The 23,082-nt window shown below is 41.2% G+C and overlaps 2 protein-coding genes across 3 annotated transcripts; one reads left to right on the top strand and one right to left on the bottom strand.

Annotated features, from left to right (window-relative positions):
* The first annotated feature begins 2,012 nt into the window (after positions 1 to 2,012).
* Positions 2,013 to 9,179, top strand: LOC122768691 (troponin T, cardiac muscle isoforms-like). 2 transcript variants are annotated; one of them, XM_044024868.1, is made up of 13 exons: positions 2,013 to 2,141; positions 2,235 to 2,287; positions 2,406 to 2,413; positions 5,022 to 5,048; positions 5,194 to 5,215; positions 5,293 to 5,356; positions 5,448 to 5,564; positions 5,657 to 5,734; positions 6,612 to 6,713; positions 6,834 to 6,943; positions 7,032 to 7,122; positions 7,211 to 7,251; positions 8,747 to 9,179. In XM_044024868.1, exons 2-13 carry the CDS (start codon positions 2,262 to 2,264, stop codon positions 8,784 to 8,786), a joined length of 726 nt encoding a protein of 241 aa, XP_043880803.1. In that variant the 5' UTR covers positions 2,013 to 2,141; positions 2,235 to 2,261; the 3' UTR covers positions 8,787 to 9,179. The 2 variants fall into 2 exon arrangements, with proteins under 2 accessions (XP_043880803.1, XP_043880804.1); XM_044024869.1 differs by having other exon boundaries at positions 2,014 to 2,141; positions 5,025 to 5,048.
* A 2,250-nt stretch (positions 9,180 to 11,429) lies between these two features.
* On the bottom strand, positions 11,430 to 21,223 carry pkp1b (plakophilin 1b). The gene is made up of 13 exons (XM_044024978.1): positions 20,942 to 21,223; positions 19,738 to 19,832; positions 18,032 to 18,417; positions 17,774 to 17,915; positions 16,476 to 16,683; positions 16,148 to 16,295; positions 15,482 to 15,599; positions 14,721 to 14,897; positions 13,800 to 13,970; positions 13,547 to 13,700; positions 12,704 to 12,890; positions 12,461 to 12,545; positions 11,430 to 12,105 (listed from the first exon to the last, which is right to left on the bottom strand). The coding sequence occupies exons 1-13, from the start codon at positions 21,132 to 21,134 to the stop codon at positions 12,031 to 12,033; spliced, it is 2,139 nt and encodes a 712-aa protein (XP_043880913.1). The 5' UTR covers positions 21,135 to 21,223; the 3' UTR covers positions 11,430 to 12,030.
* Between the last annotated feature and the right edge of the window lie 1,859 nt (positions 21,224 to 23,082).

The raw sequence follows: 23,082 nt of genomic DNA, 5'->3' as shown, positions 1-23,082 counted from the left end.
GCTACAGCAGCAGTACTGGCCAGCTCATGAGATACACATCATTCACGCCCAAGTGTCAAGTGTCAAGAGAAAAGCTTTGGCTGCACTCTTATACTCTGCCACCAAGTGGCAGTATCATATCATATCCAGTTTACTGACTTAATGACTTAAATCATCTAAACCATCCATCTGTCTTCTACCACTTTATCCTACACATGAGGGTCACAGGGGGCACTGGTGCCAATCCCAGCTGACATAGGGCAAAGGGCAGGGTACACCCTGGACAGGTCGCCAGTCCATCACAGAGACACATATAGAGACAAACAACCCTCCACACTCACACCTACGGTCAATTTAGAGCGTCCAATTTGCTTAATCCCCATTTTTGGACTGTGGGAGGAAACTGGAGAACATGCAAACTCCATGCAGAAAGGCCCTTGTTCCTACCGCTACACCACCGTGGTCCAAACCAACTAGATTAAAAAATAAGAAAAACAAAATACTTTTTTTATTATTATTATTATTGTTATAAGTGTTATTATTATTATTACAACAACAAAATAATGAGTCTTATTGAAAATTGTCCATGCTGAGATTCCCTAATGTGCCATGTTAGGGTTAAAACTTATTAGGAGGCCTCACTGCTTTGTGTTTGTTTGTTTTGGTGACTCAGGTTCCCCCCGAGGGCCGGGGATTGCAACGACACAATCAGGCGGCTATAATGTATAAATCAAAGCAAAGTACATGAAACTCAATCCTGTTATTGTCTGACTTCCTGACGCTGTGTCACAGCTTTGTGCCGCCTCTCTCAAAAAGAAACACATACTTGAAGATTATTTTACTCAGGCGTGACTGAAAACGGGAGAAGTGAGAAGATCTGCATTACACAATGATGTATTTTATTATGAATGTGATCTCTCTGTGTGGACAAACAGTGCAGTACGTATGACAGCCGGGGGATTACTGGATTTTATTCTGTCAGAGGAAACCAAGCAACCACAGAACAAATATCTGATCTGTTTTAAACCCAGGAAACAAAGAAGAATATTTGTTTTACATATGTTTTCAACCTAATTTCAGCCAAATCACATTTATAAACATCACCAACATGTACATGCCCAGATTACCTCCAGGTACATGGTGTGGTGTCATTAAGCCTGCATTAAACCTGTCAAAAAAGCAGTTTATTATTTGTTATGCATCATGTCAAACATCAAAGTAAAGTATCCGGCTATAAAATTGATCTCTAGTGAACAATACTACCAATCAGTACTATCATAATAATTATCATATTATAGGATAAATCTTGCAGAATAACAGAGAAAAGGGTTCTGTTACTGTCAGGTGTTTAAAACAACATTAAATGATCAAATGATTTGAACCTTGCTGCTGATCTGTGCGACAGGGCTTGTTTTGACAAGACAGACTCGACTGGAGCTCGTCTCAAATGGCGCGAGAATGTGCTCGAACTTGCCAAAGCAGGCCTGGAAAACCACCTGCCCTTCGATAAAGGAGACAAATACACAGGCAAACCTCACAAATGAAGTCTCCGTTTAGTCACAATCCGCCGTGTCGAACACTGGGAGTAACAGAAGACTTGGCAGGTCATGAAGGGTGTCGCTGAGAACACGTTGCTGCATGCGAGGACACAGGGCAGTGATGTCAGCTGCAGGAGATGCAGAGTGTTATGATACACTTTCGCTGTGGGAATCGAGCTCAATTAGCCGATTGCGTAACACTTCCAGTTTGTGTAGCTGTACAACGTTACAGTAAATGATGTCTTTCTTCACGTAGAAATCAGAGGAGATGGAGTTGTATTTGTGTTCACACAGGAGTAGGTTTACAGGGATTACTTTTGAACTTCTCCACGCCAGCCAGACCTAAGACACTGAAACCTTTTGAGAGCCATAATCCTCTGGTGTCTGGTCTAGGTTTTGCCATGTAAAAATAGACAATGCAAGTCCATGGGGAATACATGTTTTCCCATTCTATTTAATGCCTTCTGCCATCTGTTTACAGGTATGTGCCCACCCATTGTAGATATGGGCAGCTTTCTGCCATGTGACCCCACTACTGGGCTTAAAAGCTTATGGCCAACAGAGAAGGGCACAGTATACAACTCCACATTGAGTCACGTCTGAGGTGAACATCGCACCATCTGGGTAAGTCTGTGCATTTTCCATTGCATGTTAATATTTATTAATAATAATTATATTATCTCATCATAATGCAGTGGCGTGCCCTTCTCTGTCCAGGTGCTGCATTAATAAAAAAAACAAAACATGTCAGACACCGAAGATGCCTATGAGTGAGTACATGCAGGTTTTCTGTAAACCAAGAATTAGAGAATGTCAGCACAGAGAGAATCGATCATAATTTTCTTAATTTACTTTTTTTGTTTGTTTGTTTCTCTGTTTTCTTTTCAGGGAACAACGTAAGTCACATTATTCTTTCACTGAACACACACATACACACGATGTGGAGTGAACTGGCTGCAGATTTGCTCCATCCCTGCAGCACAGAGAATTGTAAAGACAATGCATGATTAACCTGCTTGAATGTATCAGAGGTTTATTATACCTATATTTGATAGCTTTTTAACTCTCCGTGTGTGTACAGTGTGACGGAGAGGAAGATATTGTTGGTATTTTATGATTATACAAACAATATCTATTAAGTAGAGAGAGAGCACTCTGATAACACAAACCTCTGCCAAGGCCGCTCAGTTTCCTACAGGTCAGTTCACTGTCGTATATCTAGAAAGATTTAACATTTAATTTTAAAACTGAATCTGTATTCGGATCCATAGACAAAATAAAAATACAGCAACTCTTTCCCTGGAACATGACCTACAGTACATCCCCAGAAAATGTCATCTAAAGCTCAAAACACAGTGAAACATAAACTCCTTGGCAGAGGTATGAGCGTATCAGTCCTAAAAAGCTGGTTGTATGTTTTTTCCTGCCACTTTGTTACCTGCTTTACACACTTGAGCCTTGTATTAAAGCATTGTTGGTTACTTAACACACTGCATCCGCTAAGCTCTTGGCTTCACCGCAGTGTACTGTATTTTTGGCATGCTGGTGCCACTGTAGAGGCAGCTGCTGTGCCTCAACTTTTCCTGCCAGACTGACCTTTGTCCGCTCAGCGAGTCCCTCTCTGCCCAAGGCTGAAGATAGTTAACCTTGAATAAACATCCCAATGGATCTGTCCTTTCGATTGAAACGGTGCATCGGGTTGCCTTTGCTGAGATAAAGGGTCGTTCCTCTATTTCTGTCTCCTTTGTGAGGCTGTCTGTGTGGGCCTCTGTGCAGCCATGTTGTCCCTGCAGCCAAGCATCACCTGTCTTTCTGTGTAGAGTGGAGTCACTGTTAGAGACAAATGTAGGTCAGCTTCTCAATAGAGAACCTTGGGGTAGATAGCGGTGAAAGCACAATGTCCACTTTCACTTTTATGCCCATTAAAGGTCCAATAACCGCAGGTTGGCTTACGTTCTCTGCAGTGGAAACAATAGATTGAGTTTCCCTCCCTCTGTGGCCAAAGGGACTAAAGATTTGGTGTCACTTTTTTCTCGAGAGGCCCAGTGAGGATAGCAATGCTGGGAACAAAAGAGCCCATCACTAAATACTACTGTGCGAATAGTGCAAAAGCTGGTGGCTAAACTGTATCACTGTAATTGCATTGCTGTAAAATAAGATGCACAAAATCATTACAAAACAATATTTAAATGAATTAGTGCCATTTAAAATAATTTACATCCCCATTGCTAGTAAGTAGATGACTAATTTACTGATTAAATGTTGAAATTCAGTCGTAGGACACTGAAGAAGGAAGCACTGAGATATAAAAAAAAAAAAAAATTGGCTAGAGATTCAGAGATTGTCTTGTTTTGAAGGGATCATCAGAACTGTCGCTAACTACATAATTGCTTTGCACAGAAGAGGAGCAGGAGGTGGAGGAGGTGGAAGAGGTAGTAGAGGACGAGGAGGAGGAGGAGGAGGAGGAGGAGGTAGAAGGTAGTACTGCTTATGCTAATACATGTTCCATGCTTGCATGTTAACTGTAAACAGATATCCCTCAAACAGTGAGCCTGTGGAATAATCACTGTCATTTAATGACCAGGGTAAGGTTGGAATGTGCTATTGTTCTGAGGGGAAACCATGTACAGTATGTCCGTGACACCAACGCTTCACAGCCTGGTTTCACATGTCACAGCGTTTTTTTCAGAAAATGAATGATACATGTTTTCCTTCACACAGTGACAACAAGCGTGGGGGAATAATGTCACACTCTTCAAAACTGTTCATTACCTTGACGCCATTTACTGGGAGAAAAACAAAAGTTAATAGAAAAACAAATGAAAGATGCTCTTTGTTTCTTCGGGCCAGGGCTCAGATGAGGTAATCATGAGTTATCTGTGATGATAATCTCAAGCAACTTTCTCAGGAAAAGACACACCCATCCTCCCTGACAGGAGGTGGTCAACACCTCATTCTACTGAGCTCATAAATAAATAATAAAGTCGTCTGTCTGTCTGGGTCTGTCATGCTCCTGTTTCAGTGATCCCTTCCTTTAAATGACACATGTTTTGTTTGTTTCAAAAGTCACTGAACCAGGAGGTATTTTTTTTACAATGTATCTTATCAATATATCATAAATCTAAATATGATAAGCTACTCCTTTATTTGTCCCGCAGTGGAGGAATTTACAATGTTACAGCAGCAGTAAAGATAAAGATAAATAATAAACATGCATTACCAAAAAATGTACAGTATATAAAGATATTAACACTATAAAAACAAAGTTAAAATAGAATGTGGAATGTACATTTAAGTCTAAATCTAAGTATTTTTCAAACCCTTAATTTTACTGAGAATCACTCCACAAACCTGTCTTTCAATATTCTCTACATGCAAAGCTCCTAAGTGCAGGGTCATGACCTTTGGCCAACCCGTTTCACGGCTTGTGCCTCAAACCTGTCAAAAGTGTATCATTGTCATGCTTCACTATCATCTGACCTTTGACTGGCTCTATTCTGTCAGCAGATGGAGGAGAGGAAAATGACGAAGGTATGGACAGATTATTTACAAAAATGACTGAGGTTATATGTGTTTGTGTGAAAGACCCACGTTGCCTCGCACATCCTTTCGTCTATGTGCCTTTAAATTGCCTTAAAAACTGACAATTTCATTTGTTCGTTTTGTGGACGTGCAGATGACGCGAAGCCCAAAATAAAGTAAGAAAAAAAGTGAATTGAAACTAAATCAGGGAGAATCTGAGTTTTTATAAATGATATTTGTAAATCCTCCTCAGGCCTGGTTTCGTCCCTGGCCTGGCAGCTCCAAAGATCCCAGAGGGAGAAAGAGTGGACTTCGATGTGAGTTTATCTCAAAGTTAGACCTTTAAGCTGGACTTTGGTGGGGAGAATGTGGGACAACTCATTTGTCCATCTTTTGCCATCATTTCAGGACATTCATCGAAAACGAATGGAGAAGGATATGAACGAGCTCCACACTCTGATTGAAGCTCACTTCGAGAAGCGCAAGAAGGAGGAAGAAGAGCTCCTGAGCCTCACAGATCGCATTGTATGGCGCAAAATAACACATGCACTCGTACGTAATCATAAAGTGGTGGCAGAGTTTGTCGTGAAACAGTGATCTTTGTTTTCCTGCTGCAGGAGAAACGCAGATCGGAGAGAGCGGAGCAGACGAAGATCCGAGCGGAGAGAGAAAGAGAACGGCAGAATAGACTCGCTGTAAGTGAAGTTTCCAGTCAAATTTCATTAAAGCATAGACGTGTGCTTTGCTTCTGGCACTTTTTATGTTATTCATTAAAATCCTCCTCACATCATTTGGACCACATAGTCGTGTGAGTGGCTAGTGCACCAGTCTGTCAATAACTGACACGCCTGCCTGCAGGTGTTCTTGTTCAGGCTCAACAGCTCAACCCACAAAGCAGAGACAACAGCGATAAGTGAGGGAGTGAGTCACTGACTGACAAAGGGCAAAGAAAGTGCAGCCAAAATTTACACTTCCTGTACAGACAACAATTTGGAGTGTTTTGGGGGGCGGAGCTTTCATGCGAGTGTCAGTGGCAGTGAGTCGGATGTACCGAGCATAGCTTGCTATCGAGCTCCAGATGTCACGTGACCCAGTTTGTTTACACTGCCATGGTGGCAGGAAAAAGCTGCAGCAAACATGAGCCGTGCCGGTTTCAAGGTGTCCACATTGATTAGGCAATATATAATCACAGAAATCAACAGACTAAATATATCTGACCTTTATAACGCCCCCTAGTGCTTTTCAGGGGTATGGAAACAGCCAGACATTATTGCAGACCTGCAGTATAGTCACATCTTCATCTTCCTGACATCTTTCCATCATCCTACTTGTGAGGAAGGTTACACATTGCAATAAAAGTATGTAAAATAGATACTGAACTATAGAAATAGATAAGATATTTAAGATATTTGGGTTGGATTCTGATATAAAGTGATTGCTACAATTTTGACCACTCCGTCTGTTAACTTCCCTTCATATCTAAACTTGAAGTCTATTCAAATTCAAACAATCACGTTTTATCACGCCACCGTCACTGACAGATTAACGGCACTGTACCTTTTTTCTCATCAGGAAGAGAAAGCGAGGAAAGAAGAGGAAGAGGCCAAGAAGAAAGCAGATGATGATGCGAGGAAGAAGATGATTCTGTCCAACTTGAGCTTCACTGGATACAAAGTGATTTCTTTTTCATTTCTTCATTGAAATTGACCTTATACAGACTCAGACTGATAGGGGAACATGTTGTTCTGTGCAGCAGGGACACAGTCAAAACTATGCCCTCTCCCTCTTGACTAGCAAACACAACCTGGAGCAAAGAAACAAACTGAGAGAGAAAAGAAGAGGAAGATCCTGAACGATCGACGCAAGGAGCTGAACGTTGATCACCTAAGAGAGGACAAGCTCAAGTAAGCCGCTATTGAACTCCATGGAGACCAAATGTTGTTGTTTGCTGGTGAAAAAAATCTGAAGTCATCTTCATCTGCACTGATACAGGGACAAAGCGAAGGAGCTGTGGGAGCTGTTGCGTCAGCTGGAAGCAGAGAAGTTTGACCTTCAGTGTCAGAATAGCAAGCAGAAATATGAGGTAATATTTCATATATATACTGTATATATCAGCATAGTATATCCATGTATATACATATATACATGTATCTAAACCCATCTTTGCACAGGTCACCGTGCTAAGGAACCGGGTCAGTGATCATCAGAAAATGTAAGTGTGTAATATCACTAGCATGATGCTTTTCTAATGCAGATACTCATAGTCACTTTTGTAGTACAGGTGTCTCTGACTCGACTCAAGTGACTTGACATGACGTGACCACTGACTTGTTGGAAGTGGGACTCAGACTCAACCACTGACTATATTAGGTCTGGACTAGAAAATAGAACAGCACATGATAAGTGTTTTTACAAAGACTTGAGTATGCGAGCTACGTATGTGCACGTCGTCTCCAAGGAGAGATGGGCTGTAATGGAGATGCACAGCTGAGAGAGCTCATACCTGCCATGTGATATCATCTGTGTGAATGTGCCTCACAATAAAACAGTGACCGACCCCCTGCTGCCATCCAAATCATGTCAATCCTTTCTCTGATCTGCAGCTTGTGTTACAGACAGAGCTCAGTCTCTGAGACCCTGGAATGAAGCCTTCGTTCAGATTTTTTTTTGTTTTTCATTGGAGCTGACTGAACTAAATCCGTAGACGTTCACGAAGTCCTAGTTTGTATTCATGCATTCATATGTTCACCGAGTCTGCAGGTGTCACGGTATAGCAACAGTCGATAAAGATAGCAGTCGATTGGTAGGGAATCCCCTTCCAACAGCAGCAGCTGTGAAAAGCTTACTGTGAGGCAGTGGTAGCCAACACAAGAATAGAGCCCCCTGTAAGGAGTTGAATAATAATAATACGTTGTGAAATACAAATAAAATCAGAATAATTAAAATCCATAAAAACCTTTTTTCTTCCCATAATGATTACTGCATTGCTGCACAAGCAGAGATAAACGCCTCTTTTCCATTGAAGTGATTTCAGGGCTGTGTGGACACAGTAAGGCCTTGTTTAGACTGCAGCCCAAATCAGATTTTTAAACATGTCTATATTGTAATCTAGGTTGATTTTTTTGACGGTCTGAACACCTTAAAAAAACACATGCGATCCAATTTTCCAAAGCTGATTCATAGAAATCCATGCGGAAGACTAAACTAGACCATGTCAGTATGGACACACGCAGATTGGATCGTATCACTTCTATATAATGTGAACAGTTGGTCAGGGAGATCAGATTATGCAGGATATGCTTACAAATCCGATTTGGGATGCAGTGTTAATAAAGTCTAATAATCTATTCAAGTTCTCAAATCAGATCTGAGTCACTTCCACGGTCTGTGGTCTTAGATCAGATCCACCCAATACATGAACACAACAGAATCCATGTGGCACATGTGTGCACAATCATAGTGACGAATGTTAATCGTCAAATCTGATCTGAATTTGAAGTTAATAGTGTGGTTGGTTATATGAACTTAGCCTGAGAGACCCTTAAGCTCTAAACGCTCCAGATAAGTGAAAGCTGTCAGAATATAGATTCAACTATTCAGCCTGTATTTTAGTACGTTCATGTACAAAGTATAGGGTTCAACACAATAATGCAACCTATACCAGGTTCAGTGTGCAGTGTTGTAATAATGTGTGCTTTTATTCTCAGCTCAAAGGGCGGCAGGAGCAAACGTGGTCTGAGGAAGTAACATTGAACATGAACAAGAGGAAAAGAGGCAACGTGGCTTCATCTGACATCAATGAATTCCAATGATATGTATAAAATGTAATACTTGAACATGCAATAAAAAGTTACAGTTCTGAAAATATTATACGATGCTCTTAAGTAAATTGCCTATGAGACGGTGTCCCTCTGCAGGAAGTAGATTTCTGATTGCAGACTGATCAAACAATGTGGTGCAACTCACTTTAAGGTTTGTGTGCAATGTTTTGTTTTTTTTAGCATCTTTAAGGAGAAGATTTTCAAATGAATCCATAATTGCTGAATGTATCACTTGAAATACTCAAAGTGAAGTAGAAGTAGTGGTGTGTCGGACTCTGAGATCACAAAGAATAAAAAAAACACTTCATTTAACAAACCAGATGTGCTGTGATTCTCGTTCTCTTCGGTTTTAGGGACCTTTTCTTGTGGCACTTGCGGGGAACGGGCCGGCGTGTTTCGTTAAACTGAAAAACGACGACAAACAAAGTTGGGAGAGGTTAAATTTAACATGCTTCTGTGGACTGGTGCCCAATAAAGTTAAAAGTTAGTTAGTTTTTATTAATCCCCTTAGGGAAAGTATTCCTCTGCATTTTGACCCATCCTAGAATTAGGAGCAGTGGGCTGCCACACTGAGTGGCGCCCGGGGAGCATTGGGGGGACCCAGCTCCCCCTGGGTTGGCTGCAAGTTAACTTCTTATCTTTCTTGCACAGTAATAATAAAAACAACATGGGTACGAGAAGTTGGGTGTTGAGGGTGCTGGTACATTCTCTGCAGCACCATGCCCAGGACACACCGACAGGATACATGAATACTGTACTGCTCACACTATCGTCTTTAACACGGCAATTATTTCGTAGCCACACATCATGTGAGACTGTGTTTTATTTTTCACCCGCTGCCAAACCAGCTCGACTCTGGTGTGTCACGAAAGGTGAGGATTTGGTTGTGCAAGTTGTTTTGCTTGAAGCTGTTTCTTAAGATAAGCATCAGTATGCTAACCAGAATGGCGATCTGCAAGGTGGATCATTTTCGGGGGGGAAAAAAGATTTCATTCTGAATTGGTTCTGATTTCCGTGGCCCCCACACCTTCACAGAGTTTGGTGGGAATCAGTTCATTGGCTTGTAAACCTGTCAACAGTCCTGTCAACACCAACGCTGCTGGTGAAGATGAAACCTTTTTAGCAGAGACAAGGTACGAATGGCTACACCTTAATTGTCTTTGCCAAAACTTTATGAAAGCGCTTTTCTTAAACTGATCGGCAGTTTCGCCTAATTGTATTGCATCATCTTATGAAGTCACATGCTGGGGACACCAGTATTACCAGTTTCGGTCATAAATCGGTCATAAATTATCAAAATAAATAAATCCGGTTAAACTCTCCACCGTAACCCAAGAACTCTTGTGGCTGTAGGGTAGACGATGTGGTTTGAACTGCAGCAGAGCAATGTTCAAATCCGCTTAGTGATAATGCACAGAGAAAGCAGCCGTCACGCCTGGCGCTAATCACGGCGTCTTGGGCCGCAAAAAATAAATCACGAGGGTGGAGCTAACTGAACTTGAAACATGTGTTTGTTCATCTGCCTCCAAGCATTTCAAACAGAAGAGCCAAAATCTGGATGGGTGTGACAAGATGCAAGCGAGTGACACAACTATGGTGACTATGACAACTGACAATTAACTCAAATGCCAAACTTATTGGTGGAGGGAGGGGTCATAAATCAGTGAGGGACTCATTAAATATCGGTGCAAATCAGGTCAGAGGGGCTGAACGGTAGAATCACTAGAAAAATAGTTCATTTTGAGTTATAACCCGAGACACTCAGTCCATTTCTAAAAATGCTCTGTTGATGGGTTTATTACAGTTATTTTCTCACTCTCTTCTTTACTTACTGACCTGTATGGACAGAAAATAAGTGTCAGATTTCCCCAAGACTGAAAACAAGCTGAGTCTATAGAGGAGGTGCAGAATTACTTCTCTCTTAAGCCTCTGTCACACTAAAGTTAGCGGGAACTTTAAGGATTTTTAAACCCAAGTGAAGCCGAGTGACATCGTTCCCAGTGATTTCTTCTGCCCTGTGGTGTTTTTTCTCACCCATGTTACATATTTGTGAGTTTTAACATCATAAATGTGTCGGAAACAAAACAAGTTCACTCATCACTCACTCACTCACTCACTGTCAACTGCTTCATCCTCCATGTGAGGGCCACGGGGGAGCATTTTTTGCTTTAGTCTTTCTTTAAATTGAGTGTTTGGATCGTCTGACTGATGAAATAAAAGTGTATTGAATGGACCGCTACAAACTTTAATGCCAATGGCTATGCTCAAAGCTATGCTAGGGGTAGGAGGATGAATGTACTTCTACGCGTTGCATGAGTGTGTTCTCCAGTGGTGAAATACCCATTTAAAACACAGATTAAATGGGTATTTTGACCAGTGGAAAAAGAGAATAAAATGATTTACAGAAGATGGAATTATTAACTTAGTAGAAATTACATTAAAAAAAAGTTTTTCAGCATTATTGCTCTTGATGTTCATAAAAAAAACCCTTTGTTTCAATTTCAAATTAAATGTTCTTGTCTCTGAGTAGCGCTTCATTTAAAAAAAAAAAAGTTCATTATTATAATCATAGACTTTCATCAGCTTTATTGACACATTTTGGCATGTTATTTTGAACAATTACACGCATATGAAAATACATACACCACCAAAAAGACATAAAATGTAAACACACATCGCTGCTTAAGACAATAACTCTTTAACTCTCCAAACAGAAATGCTCCATTTGTTTTTACTTAATTTTACATTGTCAAATACAATCTCATGTCACGATATTAAAACTGGAATTTCAGTGCAAAAATAAACCCTCATGTTATTATCAAATAAAGCAAGCAAATGGTCCCATATTACACAATGCAGACACAGACACACGTTTCTTAAAAAACGCACTCGGGCAAATCTGCAGAAAAGGCAGTTTAGCTGCAAACACGTTACATCTCAGCGTTCACCTTTTTTATTTTTTTCCTACAAAGAAAGTCACCAAACAGCATATACGTACAGGTTTGTGTAATCATCTGTTGATGTTTGTATTGTATGGATTCATAGATTCAAAGTCCTTGAAATGAAATGAAAAAGGATGGAGCTCAGCCTGTGTGCCTGTATGTCGTGATGAGTGTGCAGAAACCTTGCAGGAGCGTTTCTTCCGTCTGTCGTCAGTTAAAGCCGCTGCATTAATCGACCACTTGAACCGACTTCAGTGCCGATGCGATGGTGTCATTTATGAACGTGGACTTAGTCATCCCTAGCTGCGGGACAGATAAAGGTTAGTGAGACTTTCACCTCTCACCGCCAAACCTGACACAATGACTGACTGATCAAATGTACATTTTCCTGCACATGTGTGAAAATGCATGGTGCAAAGTCCTTTAAGTGTTACTTAAAACCTGAGCTACGAGATTCCTTGGCCGTACAATTAAGTGTCTGCTTCGCGTTCACTGGGGCATTTCTGAACCTAATCCTCTCAACTTCTGTCCCTGTGTTTCTCACAAATACCAGAGAAAGGTGTGATCTTTGAGCTGAAGCCAAAAAGAAAACATTCAGGACACACCCAAACCCTGACAGATCTTGGCACTCAGGATTTAACCGCAAACTGCAACTCACCTTTTTCAAGAAGCCTTGTAAATCCTTTTCTGACCACAGGTTGTGAAGGAGCAGGGATGCAGCCTTGCTGGATTTGGGGAAATAGCTGAGGAGGAGAGAAAATAATAAATAATAGATCAGTATGGACTTGTATGGAAACCATACAGTGTGCAAACCACATTCCCCACATCTCATATTATGCTATCTATTGATCTAAATTCATATACAGGCACCTTCTCTCTCTCTGCACACATGCATACTTACTTGTTTTGGCTGAGATCATTCAGTGACTTTATCAGGTTGCCTTTTATCAGATGTTTGCCAATCTCAGGCTCCTTCATCAGCAGGCAGTTGGCAGCCTGGCAGGTCATGGACAAAGTGTCATCAGACTCATTCCCTCCCTTGGTGCCGGCGGTGATGATGTCCAGCAGCTCAGGGAGAGCTTTACGAGCTTCGGTAACATGGAAAAACAAAACCCACGGGTTGTTTAACACAAGTATAAACATGTAAAACTACAACAGCAACTTGGAACTTAGAATATTCTGCAGCAAAATTTTGATCGTGCCTGCTTCTTGCTGCCAATTTGGAGATCGAGTAATATTTTTGTGGAAGCAACCTTTAAAACTTGGAGAGGGAGAGAGAGAGAGACTCCCCCCCCACAGTTTTAAAATCACCAACAAACTGCAAAGAAGAGTTCTCTCAATGAGAGGGAGTGCTCAGTGGTGTGCATTGCTGAGCAGGCACTCTAATAATGGAGTTCTGGGTAATGACACCAAAACAACAAAGCTGGTGAGTGGAAAAGCTTGCAACAGTTGTTTTCACTTTGAAAAAATGCAACTGATGATACCACTCCCTCCTTTCAGCCTCATTTTCCAAGCTGTGGCATGTTGTGGTAAAATGTCAGCCAAAGGTTGCTCTGCAGACAATGACATTGTCAACATTTTACCACAACATGCCAACTTCTAATGCATTCATGCAATTTACTGATAGCTTTTGATGTGGGAAAAGGCCTGTAAGAAAGCTTCAGCCTAATTCATATGAAGTCTTGTATTATTTTATGTAAATATCAGGGTTTTGTTGTGTGTGTGTGTTTCACTTGCTCCTTACCTATGGTATTGTGAAGGTTTGGGTTCTTGGTCAAGTTTCCTACTAAAGCCACAATGTTCTTCTGTAAGTTGACTTTGTTTGACCTCAAAAGGGGACTGATAACCTGCATGCCATTCAGTTTCTGCACAATGGTCTGGCTCATGACCTTGGAGACCTGGGGGTAACAGACAAACGCGCCGAGCGCAGTAAATCATTCCGCTTAAATGGGCGAACAATTGCAGTCATCGTGTCACAGAGCAACATCTTCGCTTACAATGCCTTCATGTGCGGTGAGGTTCTGCAGCGCTCCACAACATGCTTCCTGTGTGTCAGCCTGCTGGCTAGACTCAAGCAAATTCAAGTAACTCTGCATAGTCTTGGAGTGGAAGAGCAAGCCAGCTCCGCTCGGCTGAGAATCCTCAACGACCGGGTAGTCAAAGTGATGCTGCATGAGAAAGATCATCATCAACATCTCTGCAAATGACTGACCTTGTGTAGCACATTATCCTCTTTGCATCCTAATATCATTTTGCATGTGACTAAATGAAACGCATTCATTTGCTGAACCAGGTCAAAATCAGGTGGTAAAAGATTCATCTAAATGTAAAAACTGCCAAGAAATGAACGACAGCACACGTGCAAGAATCGGAGCGACGGTGCTCCGTCTTGAACCAACAGCAAAGCAGTGCAACTAGTTTCATAATTTGCTGCGACGAGAACATTCTCATCTGAAAACGCATTGTTGCGCTGACGTGTTGCTACATTGAAAAGCTGGGCAACAGCTGCATGATTGATTAACAAAGACCGGCTCTAAAATCAACTGTACAATCTTTTGCAGTTGTTTGAAGCGCACGGTAACATCTGCTCACACATGTGGGCGCTCAGCGGCTGTACAACCTGCTTTGTTACACATACCAGTCTGAAGATGAAAATCATTCCCTCTGACTAGAACACGCCTGCGATTAATTATAAAAGACTGCGTTCAAACCCTTTGAAGCAGCCGTCTATTTTAAAACAAGCGCTCTCGTCATCAAAGCAGACATACTGTCAAGCCTTATAAGTGCTATACTGCTGAGGTAAAGGATTAGCAACACTAACAGATTCTGTCTAGACAAAGTGACAGAGAGCGATGAGCTATGAAATGAAATGATCTCTTTTTTTGACATTTCTTTGGTGCACACCTACATCACCCCACCTCTTGCTCTGAAGATTTGTTCTGTGGACTGAAGCAGCCGATGGGGCCATTGTCGCCCTGGCTGTTGCTCCTGTCCACCGTCTTGGCCAAAGCCGTGATTCTGCTGAACAGAGCCGGAGCCTCGTCCTCCAGCTGGAAAGTCAGGTTGTGCAGGATGCACACGCAGTTTTCCACAGACTGTTTCAGCAGGAAGGAAGACACAAAAGAGCCCGTCAGGTAAATGGTCTGGTGGTCACTCCTGAGCAGGGTACCCAATCCCCATTAGTCATTGTAAATTGGACACTCTAAATTGATCCCGGTCATGGGGCCACGTCCAGAACCCAAGCCCGGATAAACAGGAGGGTACAGCCGAGGGTAGAAGGGCAACCGGCGTAAAAGATCTCTGCCAAAATGGTCAGGAAAGTCATGTAATGTACAGCTTTATAGCCTATTGTGCAGGTGTTGCAGTTGCCACGAGACAAAAATAGAAAATAATAAGTGGATTATTGCTGTAAAATATGACGTTTGTAATGCAGTACTGTCAAAGAAACTAAAACTTTCCCCTTTTAAAAATGAGAAAGAAGTCAGGGTTTGATATGAAATTAAAAAAAGGCCTTATCCCAGATTTTAAATATTAAATCATTTTAATGCACCACACTGTATAATATTACGGCTTTCTTCAGTACTTAGCTGTAGGCGACTAAAGTTAAGGATTGAAGAAGCCTCTTGGATAAGAGGAGAAAAGAGCATTAACTGAAAGTATAAAGTGTTTTTTTTTTTACCTTATCATCTGGGTTTCCCGCTTCCACACATTCTTTGACATAACCGACCAAAGAGTCGACCAAACCGCGACACTTTCTCATCACCTGTCGGTTGTTTTGCTTTGCGCTGCTGAGGTTTCTGATGAAAAAATTATTAAAAAAAATTAAACCAAATAGTAAGAATGACAGTGGACAAAATGCATTGTGTTAAAAGTGTTAACGATTTTCGTTTGCTCGTATAACCAATGCATGGTCTTTTCATTTGTTTATTGCCCCAACAAGAAAAGGGAGCAACAATTTCATGTTTTGATCTTGTTTGATATGAATGACACCATAAAGGTATGCCACAGTAACCTCGTACAACATGAGACGATTATAAAACAATCACAGCTTAGTCTAAATGAAACAGGAAGTCATTTAGGTGGAGTGGCTCAGTGGTTAAGACCGGTATCCTATGTTCCACCCCCACGATTCCACCCCTCGCTGATTGTATTCAATTCCATTGTAAGTCGCTTTGGATAAAAGCGTCTGCTAAATGACATGTAATGTCATTTAGGTGTTTCCATCACAGACGCATGTTTGTTGACATGGGAGATAAGATAAATGTTACACTGTGCATTAACATTTACAACAACACTGTCTGTCTGTCTTTCTTTCTATCTTTCTTTCTTTCTTTCTTTCTCTGACCTTAGAAATCCGGTGGAGTGGTAGAAGACTTCGGGGTCGTGGCTGTTGCTGTTGTAAGGCAGAATGACGCGCTCCATGACGACAGGCAGCGCGCTCTTTAGCAGGTCTGGCTTCAGATTGTCCGCAGACGACAAATTCCACAGAAGACCTGGAGAGAGTGATAAAGACAACGACAGCGATGAGCTGTTCAGTTACTATGTAAATATTTACGCGTGCAATCATAGTTCCTGCCTCGGCAGTCAATTTATGTCTGTCACAATCGCACAATCGAGTTGTGTTGTGACTGGACACAGGTGCACATACATGTGTTTGCGTATTCAAACTTCACCTGTCAGCTGCTTCTGTATCTCCACAGAGTCCGTTTGTTGGAGCAGAGCCACAGTCTCCTCGATGCCGCTGCTGTGATGTATCGCCTCCTTGCTGGTGTTACTTTTAAAGGACAGGTTACGGAGGGCGGCCGAGGCGGTGTGGCTCACTTGCGAGTTGGGGCTGCGCAGCAGAGCCACCAGAGGAGAGATCCCCTTCACCTTTAACACCTGCGGGACAGAAAAGGCTTAGCACGGCTCATTGAAACAGAGGCCTGTTCATACCTGCCATTAACATGCGTGTTAGCTCTGATCCAAGAAGCACTGAGATCAGATTACTCACAACGCTCAGTGTAGCCCAGTTTTCCTTGGGCTACACTGAATGACAAGTTACCCCCTCAGCTAGAATAAGAGCAAGTTACTCAAACCATGAGGGTTGTTTTCACAAAGCTTGAATAAATATGACACGACTGCATCGAAGCTCTTCAGCAATTTGGTTTCCCTGGAATAAGCCTCCCAATGTGTACGGCAGTGTTTTGATTTCTTTTTCTTCACACTTCTCCGACAGGACGTGCACGGCTGCCTCCCACAACTCAAAACCTTCATTTGTAAATAATGACGGCCGACGCGAAGCCAAAACATCGCTCATATTAACACTAACACCGTGTCTCAGCTGTCAATAATTGCTTTAAAAAAAAAGAAATTCAAAATGAATAATGATAATAATAATAATAATAATAATAATAATAATAACAATAAAAATAATAATAATAATAATAATAATACTACCTTTTCCATTTACTTTGATGATTTAGTTTTTAGCCCACATCCAAGGCAGGGTTTATTTGCATTATGGATTAGGAGGTCACTGGAGACACATGTGTCATGTCTCATGTGTTTTTTTGCATTGCAGTGTGTTGTTGGTATGTGTATATATTGTGTATAGATGCAAACTACAAACACAGTAAAGTCAGGTTGGCCCAAACATGTTTTTGCCTCAGGGAGTCCTGAACAGGTTGATCCAGGTTAAAGCCAGGGCTCAGGAAAAGGTCAAAGAGTAAATTTAAAGAAGAAACTAACAACTTCAGAGTCTTCAGCAGTTCCTGTTTGGTGACTGTTTGGCAGCGGTAAGACGTTGGTGTCTCTCTCGAGAGCCGGTGTTACACTATATTGTGCCACGATAACCACTCCCACCAAAATCATTTGGCGAGAATGTACTTCCTCCATTTCTCAACTTGAAATCCCACGTGACTGAAGTCGTGTCATGTGTGTGTGTGTGTGTGTGTGTGGCAGCACGAAGAGACGAAAACAAACAAAGTACCTCCTCCTTTGCCCCGTCGTCAATGAAGGCGTTGTGCTGAATGTAGGACGCGCCGCAGTGCTGATACACCTCATTGGTGCTGGAGAGACACTCCACAGCCTCCTTCATAGTGAGATCTACAACACCACCGCTCCCGTTTGTGCTGAAGGACGAAAAACACAGCATGAGTGTGATCTGCGGGATACTTGAATTTAAACGTGTTCCCATTTAAGACATCGTGTCCCCGTCACCTTGAGCCAATTCAAATGATGCACTCACCCATGCTCTCTTTGGGTTTGCATGGGAAGCCTTTTGGACTTGGATCCATCTACTTCACTGTATTTGACCTGGCTGGTTGTTTTGGAGTTGATGAAGCCATTCACAGCGTACTGAGCGTGACCTTTGGGAGGAGTTACAAACATACTGCTGGGCCTCTCTGTGTTGTGGGTTCCTCTGTTGGAGAGGAATCTCTGCAATGGAACGGAGCGTTTCGGCGCTGGCACCGAGCGCTGCCGGACCAAATCGGGCTCGCTGCGGCTGGGCTTTGAGCCGGTGGGGGCGTAATTCCTCTCGTAGTGATGGGTAGAAAATGCTAAATTCCTCTTAGCGGTGGATTCCTTGGCGGTGTTGATGACTTGCTGTTTCATGTTCTTCTCAACGGTGAGCTGCAGAGCCAAGGAACACATGGGTTTTTAATGAGAAAGTGTTTTTTTTTTTTTTATTTCAACAGCAAACGAAGCGTTAGAAGAGTTACTGACACTGTAGTTGGCAGTGGCAAATGAATATAAAAAAGATTGATATAAGGCCTGTTATATAAATGCCTGGCTGCTTCCATGGGAGCGGCGTGTAAACAGATTTCTGACACTCGAAGTAACGGGAAAACATGTTTTTGAGAACGAGAGCGATGGGAGAAAAGTCAAGCAAGACAACTGGCTCTTTGGTGTAACAGTAAAGTTGTTTCATTTCAGCAAGAATGACACCTGAAATGGTTTTTTAGACTTCATTTCCATCCATATTTGACAATCAATAGGCAGAACTGCCAAATATTTCCTGGTTCCATTTCAAATAGGAGGATGAGTTACCTTTTGTTTGGTTTTGCCGATCAAAAACAAACAAACACCTGTAGAAATCATCTTAAGCTTTTCTTTAACACTTAACTGTTAGGGACATGACAGTTGTCCCTAACAGTTCCTGTTTGGTCACTGTAGTGAAGGATGCAGGTGTTTTCCCTGTGTCATAAACACCAGGTGAATGCCACTCTGCTAATAATTGTTTTGGATATGAAGCAATGCTGTAAGATAAGATGTCATTTTCCTGCGAAAACAGCGTCAGACAATAATATGTGAAAGTCACTGTTAGACTGTGAAATCAGTTTTTAACATAATAACAAGATTAAATCTTATCTTTTTACTCTAGCCTTCAACTCGCTCTTTTCTTTTTATCCCACCCTGTGTTGTGTTTTATTTGCATTTTTGATTATTTTAAAGTTAAAACAGGGTTTTTAACCTCTTGGCTCTAGCTTTTTCCTATTTTAATCCACACTGTGTTGTATTTTACTGTTTTAGTCGCATCTTTTGTTTTATTTCAATGTTGAAACAGGGTTTTTACTTTTTGACTTTAGACTTTTTTCCTTTTAATTCCACCCTTTGTTGTGATTTAATGTTGTATTTGCTTTCTATGAAAGGAGCTATACAAACAAAGTCTATTATTATTATTGTTATTATATTAAATTATTAATAATAATAGCCACATATTTGTCTATTTCAGCTTTAGGTTACTTTCAATAACTGAAGAGAACTAAACTAAACGATATTAAAATGCTCGTCTTAATAAGCGGCTCTGCTTCATTGCCTCATCATCATTGGGTCTATAACAACACTATGATGATGATAATAATAATAATAATAATAACAATAATAATAATAATAATAACAACAACTATACACCAGAACTGCACTACAACACAGACAAACTCCACCTCTTACCGTTTTATTGAAGCCATTTGCGAAGAAAACGCTTCCATTAGACGTGCTCGACTGAGACTTGAGAGGCTCCACAAACACAGGCTCGTATCCAGGACCTGAGGATAAATGAGCTGTTATCAATGACATGTCGAGTAAATACCTGAGATCAATGCCACAGACCGATTACCTCCATCTACAGATAACGTAGCCATGTATTGTATTACAGTTATTTAGACAGTGGGTAGGTAGTTCTGAAGAACTTCCAACACTTTGAAACTGGAAACTATGCTGTTTTTTTTTTGTTTGAGTTCATTCCAAACTCGAAAACTACTTTATAAAACCAGAGTTGTAAACACTGTAACGTAACCAATTAAGGTCACATGTCATTTTGAAGAAATGCCAACATTGTCACCTGACTGTAAATAAAACTAATTCTATCAGCCTGTAAAGTAGACACCACACATAGGCCTTAGATTTAGTAAGTCGACAACCCTATGCAAGTGATATTAAAGTGAAACAGGAACTGACAATCACAAAGAAAGCACTTGACACAACGAGTGATTATACGACAGGATTTAGAGTAGACTATAGGGACGTGACGATACCGCTCTTTCGTGTCAGATACCGATACCGATATTAGTTCGATATACTCATTTGAGGCCATTTATGAACTTCGTGGAGCTGTCAACAACACATTTATGTCATTTCTAAGACGCATAATCGTCCAACTGTGTAGCAAATATTGTTGTGATAAACAGCCCAAACATGACTCGGCTAAGATGCTTTTGCAGACTTCTGTTTACATTTGTTTTCTACAGTCTGTGCATAGTGAAGCACGTGACATATACGACTTTTTGGATTGTATCCGATTTTTACATTCTCATGTCCGATATATCCAATCCAGTGATTTTAACCAGTATCGGACCGATACTGATTCCCTAATTTAGACATTTTACACTCACCAGGATCCACACTAATGTCTACAAGAAAAAAAAATTGAACTCCACGTTTTTCTGTTTTTGATTGCTTTTATGATTCATGTCCTGTTTCCTGTGGAGCCAGGGACATTTGCAGCTCCGTGAGACCAGACACGCGTATTAACTAACTCTTCACTCCCACGGAAACAACCGCAGAGTGTTTGTAAGGAAAAACATCCAGTGAATGCCAGGTTTGTTTGTTTTTTCCTCTGAGGTGACGTCACAGTGTGTGGAGGACAGTCTCTTACTTGTGGGGGTCAGTGAGGTGGATGCGCTCCTGCCGCTGCTGGAATGTCTCGACCTCGTCCTCCGGATCGTTTGCACTTGCTCCAGGACGCGCTGTTGTCCGGATCTGCACTGGTGAGCGGACGGCACAGCCAGAGACGTGTCGTCCACATTTCCGATGGAAATGACGGATTTCAGCGGATCCTGACTCGTCATTGTTTTGTGCGGGAGGTCGGTGAGCAGCTGTGGCGACTCTGTGTGTGTGTGTGTGTGTGTGTGTGTGCGTAGTTATAAGATCGTACCTTGCCCTGCCCTGAACTATTAGACCGCGCCCATGACACACACACACACACACACACACACACACACACACACAATAGACTTTGGAGACAGTCCTGAACTCTGCGCGGTTTCTCTCACTATCAGCTGCTGTTCACATGTCAAGTGCAAACAGGAAGTAACAGTGAGACTTTCTTTCTATGTAGCGCGCGTAAAACAATGCAAACAAAAACAAAACGCTCTGTAAATAACTGGGACAACACTGAGCTCCATGGGAATCGACTGAAATCAAGTCAGTTTTATTTGTACAGTAGCAAGTCATTTCATTTAATGTTTTAAAAGTTAAACTTACAATTATCCATTGTCTTGGCCAGTTACGTGCACAGTTAGGGGGCGTGCCCTAATGGACACAAGGACCAAATTTGATAATGGCAATGGTCATTTCAGACGGTTGGTTTTTTTTTTGCACTGTTTTATAAAAATTTAATTTTCATTGTCACAATTATTATTTTTAAATGGAGATGTAACCAAATTAGCAGGAGTGAAAAAATGAAAAAAAATAAAAATAAAAGCGCCTTTCTTTCACATCGGGAGTCAAATAACAACATGAGATGAGTGCATATAGCTGGTCACAGATCAGTTTCCAACTCAGGACTCTGGTGTCAAAGCGCAACTCCTTACCAGCTGAGCTAATGGAGGTGACACATTACATTATAAAGCCATTTTTTTTGTCCCAGTCACTCCCAGGAGATAAATAATCCATTATAAAACTAAAGCTGCAGGCTGTATAAAATCTCACCGAGGGCTGTGATTAGCCCGCGGGCAGTGACCCGACTGGTTGCCATTCATATGTAGCCTCTGAAGCAAAATAAACAATTGTTCACTCTATATCCAGCTGATTACACTGCATCAAATAGTGTAAACAAAATAGTGTTTGTCATCTGAATCCAACAAGCCATTAGACTGCAGAACAATTTAACTGTTTAACTCTTTATTTACTTTTATTTCAGGCATTTAAAAGAAAATCTCTCCGATTATTAAATTACAATTAAAATCCATGATGACGTTTAAGCTGCTGCTGGAGATGGAGTTCATAGTGTGTATTTTGATTCTACATTTGATTTTTAATTCAAATGTATCTCCCTCTACATCGTCTTTAAAGCACTGCTGAGGGCACTGGTCACTGCTGATTATATATTATATATCAGAATAGGTTTATATGTTCATTATACAGTGTATATATTTTGACTGGCCCCTGCTAAAAAATCTGCCTTAAAGCCAGTGATCGTGTTTCAATCGAATATCAAAGGCAAAAACAAGCAAACAAGAAAGTCACTAAATGTTCTGGTTTCTGTTTTGAAGCACAAGTCTTATTTCCATTGGAGAATAAAATAATTTGAATTTACCACACCCATGGACGGACTTTCCCTGGTCGTGTACATGCCCTGGCTGGTAGGTTTAGCAACTCCTCTCCCATGCTGCCAAAGAACCAGTTTGGTTGATGGTTTTCAGGTGGACCTGATTTGGAAAGTTCACCCAGCAGAGACTGAGCCCTCTTGTGGCCAATGTGTGAACCTGTTGTGCATCAGTAAACATCTGCAGTTGAAATTTCTGACTTGACTCTGTCAAGACACATCATTTTATTATTTTCATAAAATATAAATAATTTCTAAAAGGAATGAAGAGCAGTTATTTTCTAAAAATCAATCTCTTTTTTCTTTTTTTAAAAAGAACTATACCACAGAGGTGATCAATACGAATTCAAGAATAATCATTGTTAGGTTCTATCTTATAGTCTCTTACAGTTTTAAGTCATTTCCCAACACACATAGAAGGGAGTGGTTTATCTGGTTAGTCAACTCAGTGGACACATACTGTCCAGATT

This window comes from Solea senegalensis, linkage group LG4 (genome assembly GCF_019176455.1).
Source record: "Solea senegalensis isolate Sse05_10M linkage group LG4, IFAPA_SoseM_1, whole genome shotgun sequence".
Taxonomy (NCBI): domain Eukaryota; kingdom Metazoa; phylum Chordata; class Actinopteri; order Pleuronectiformes; family Soleidae; genus Solea; species Solea senegalensis.
Note: the sequence above shows the minus strand (reverse complement) of the source record. Positions and strands in the feature narration are given on the sequence as shown.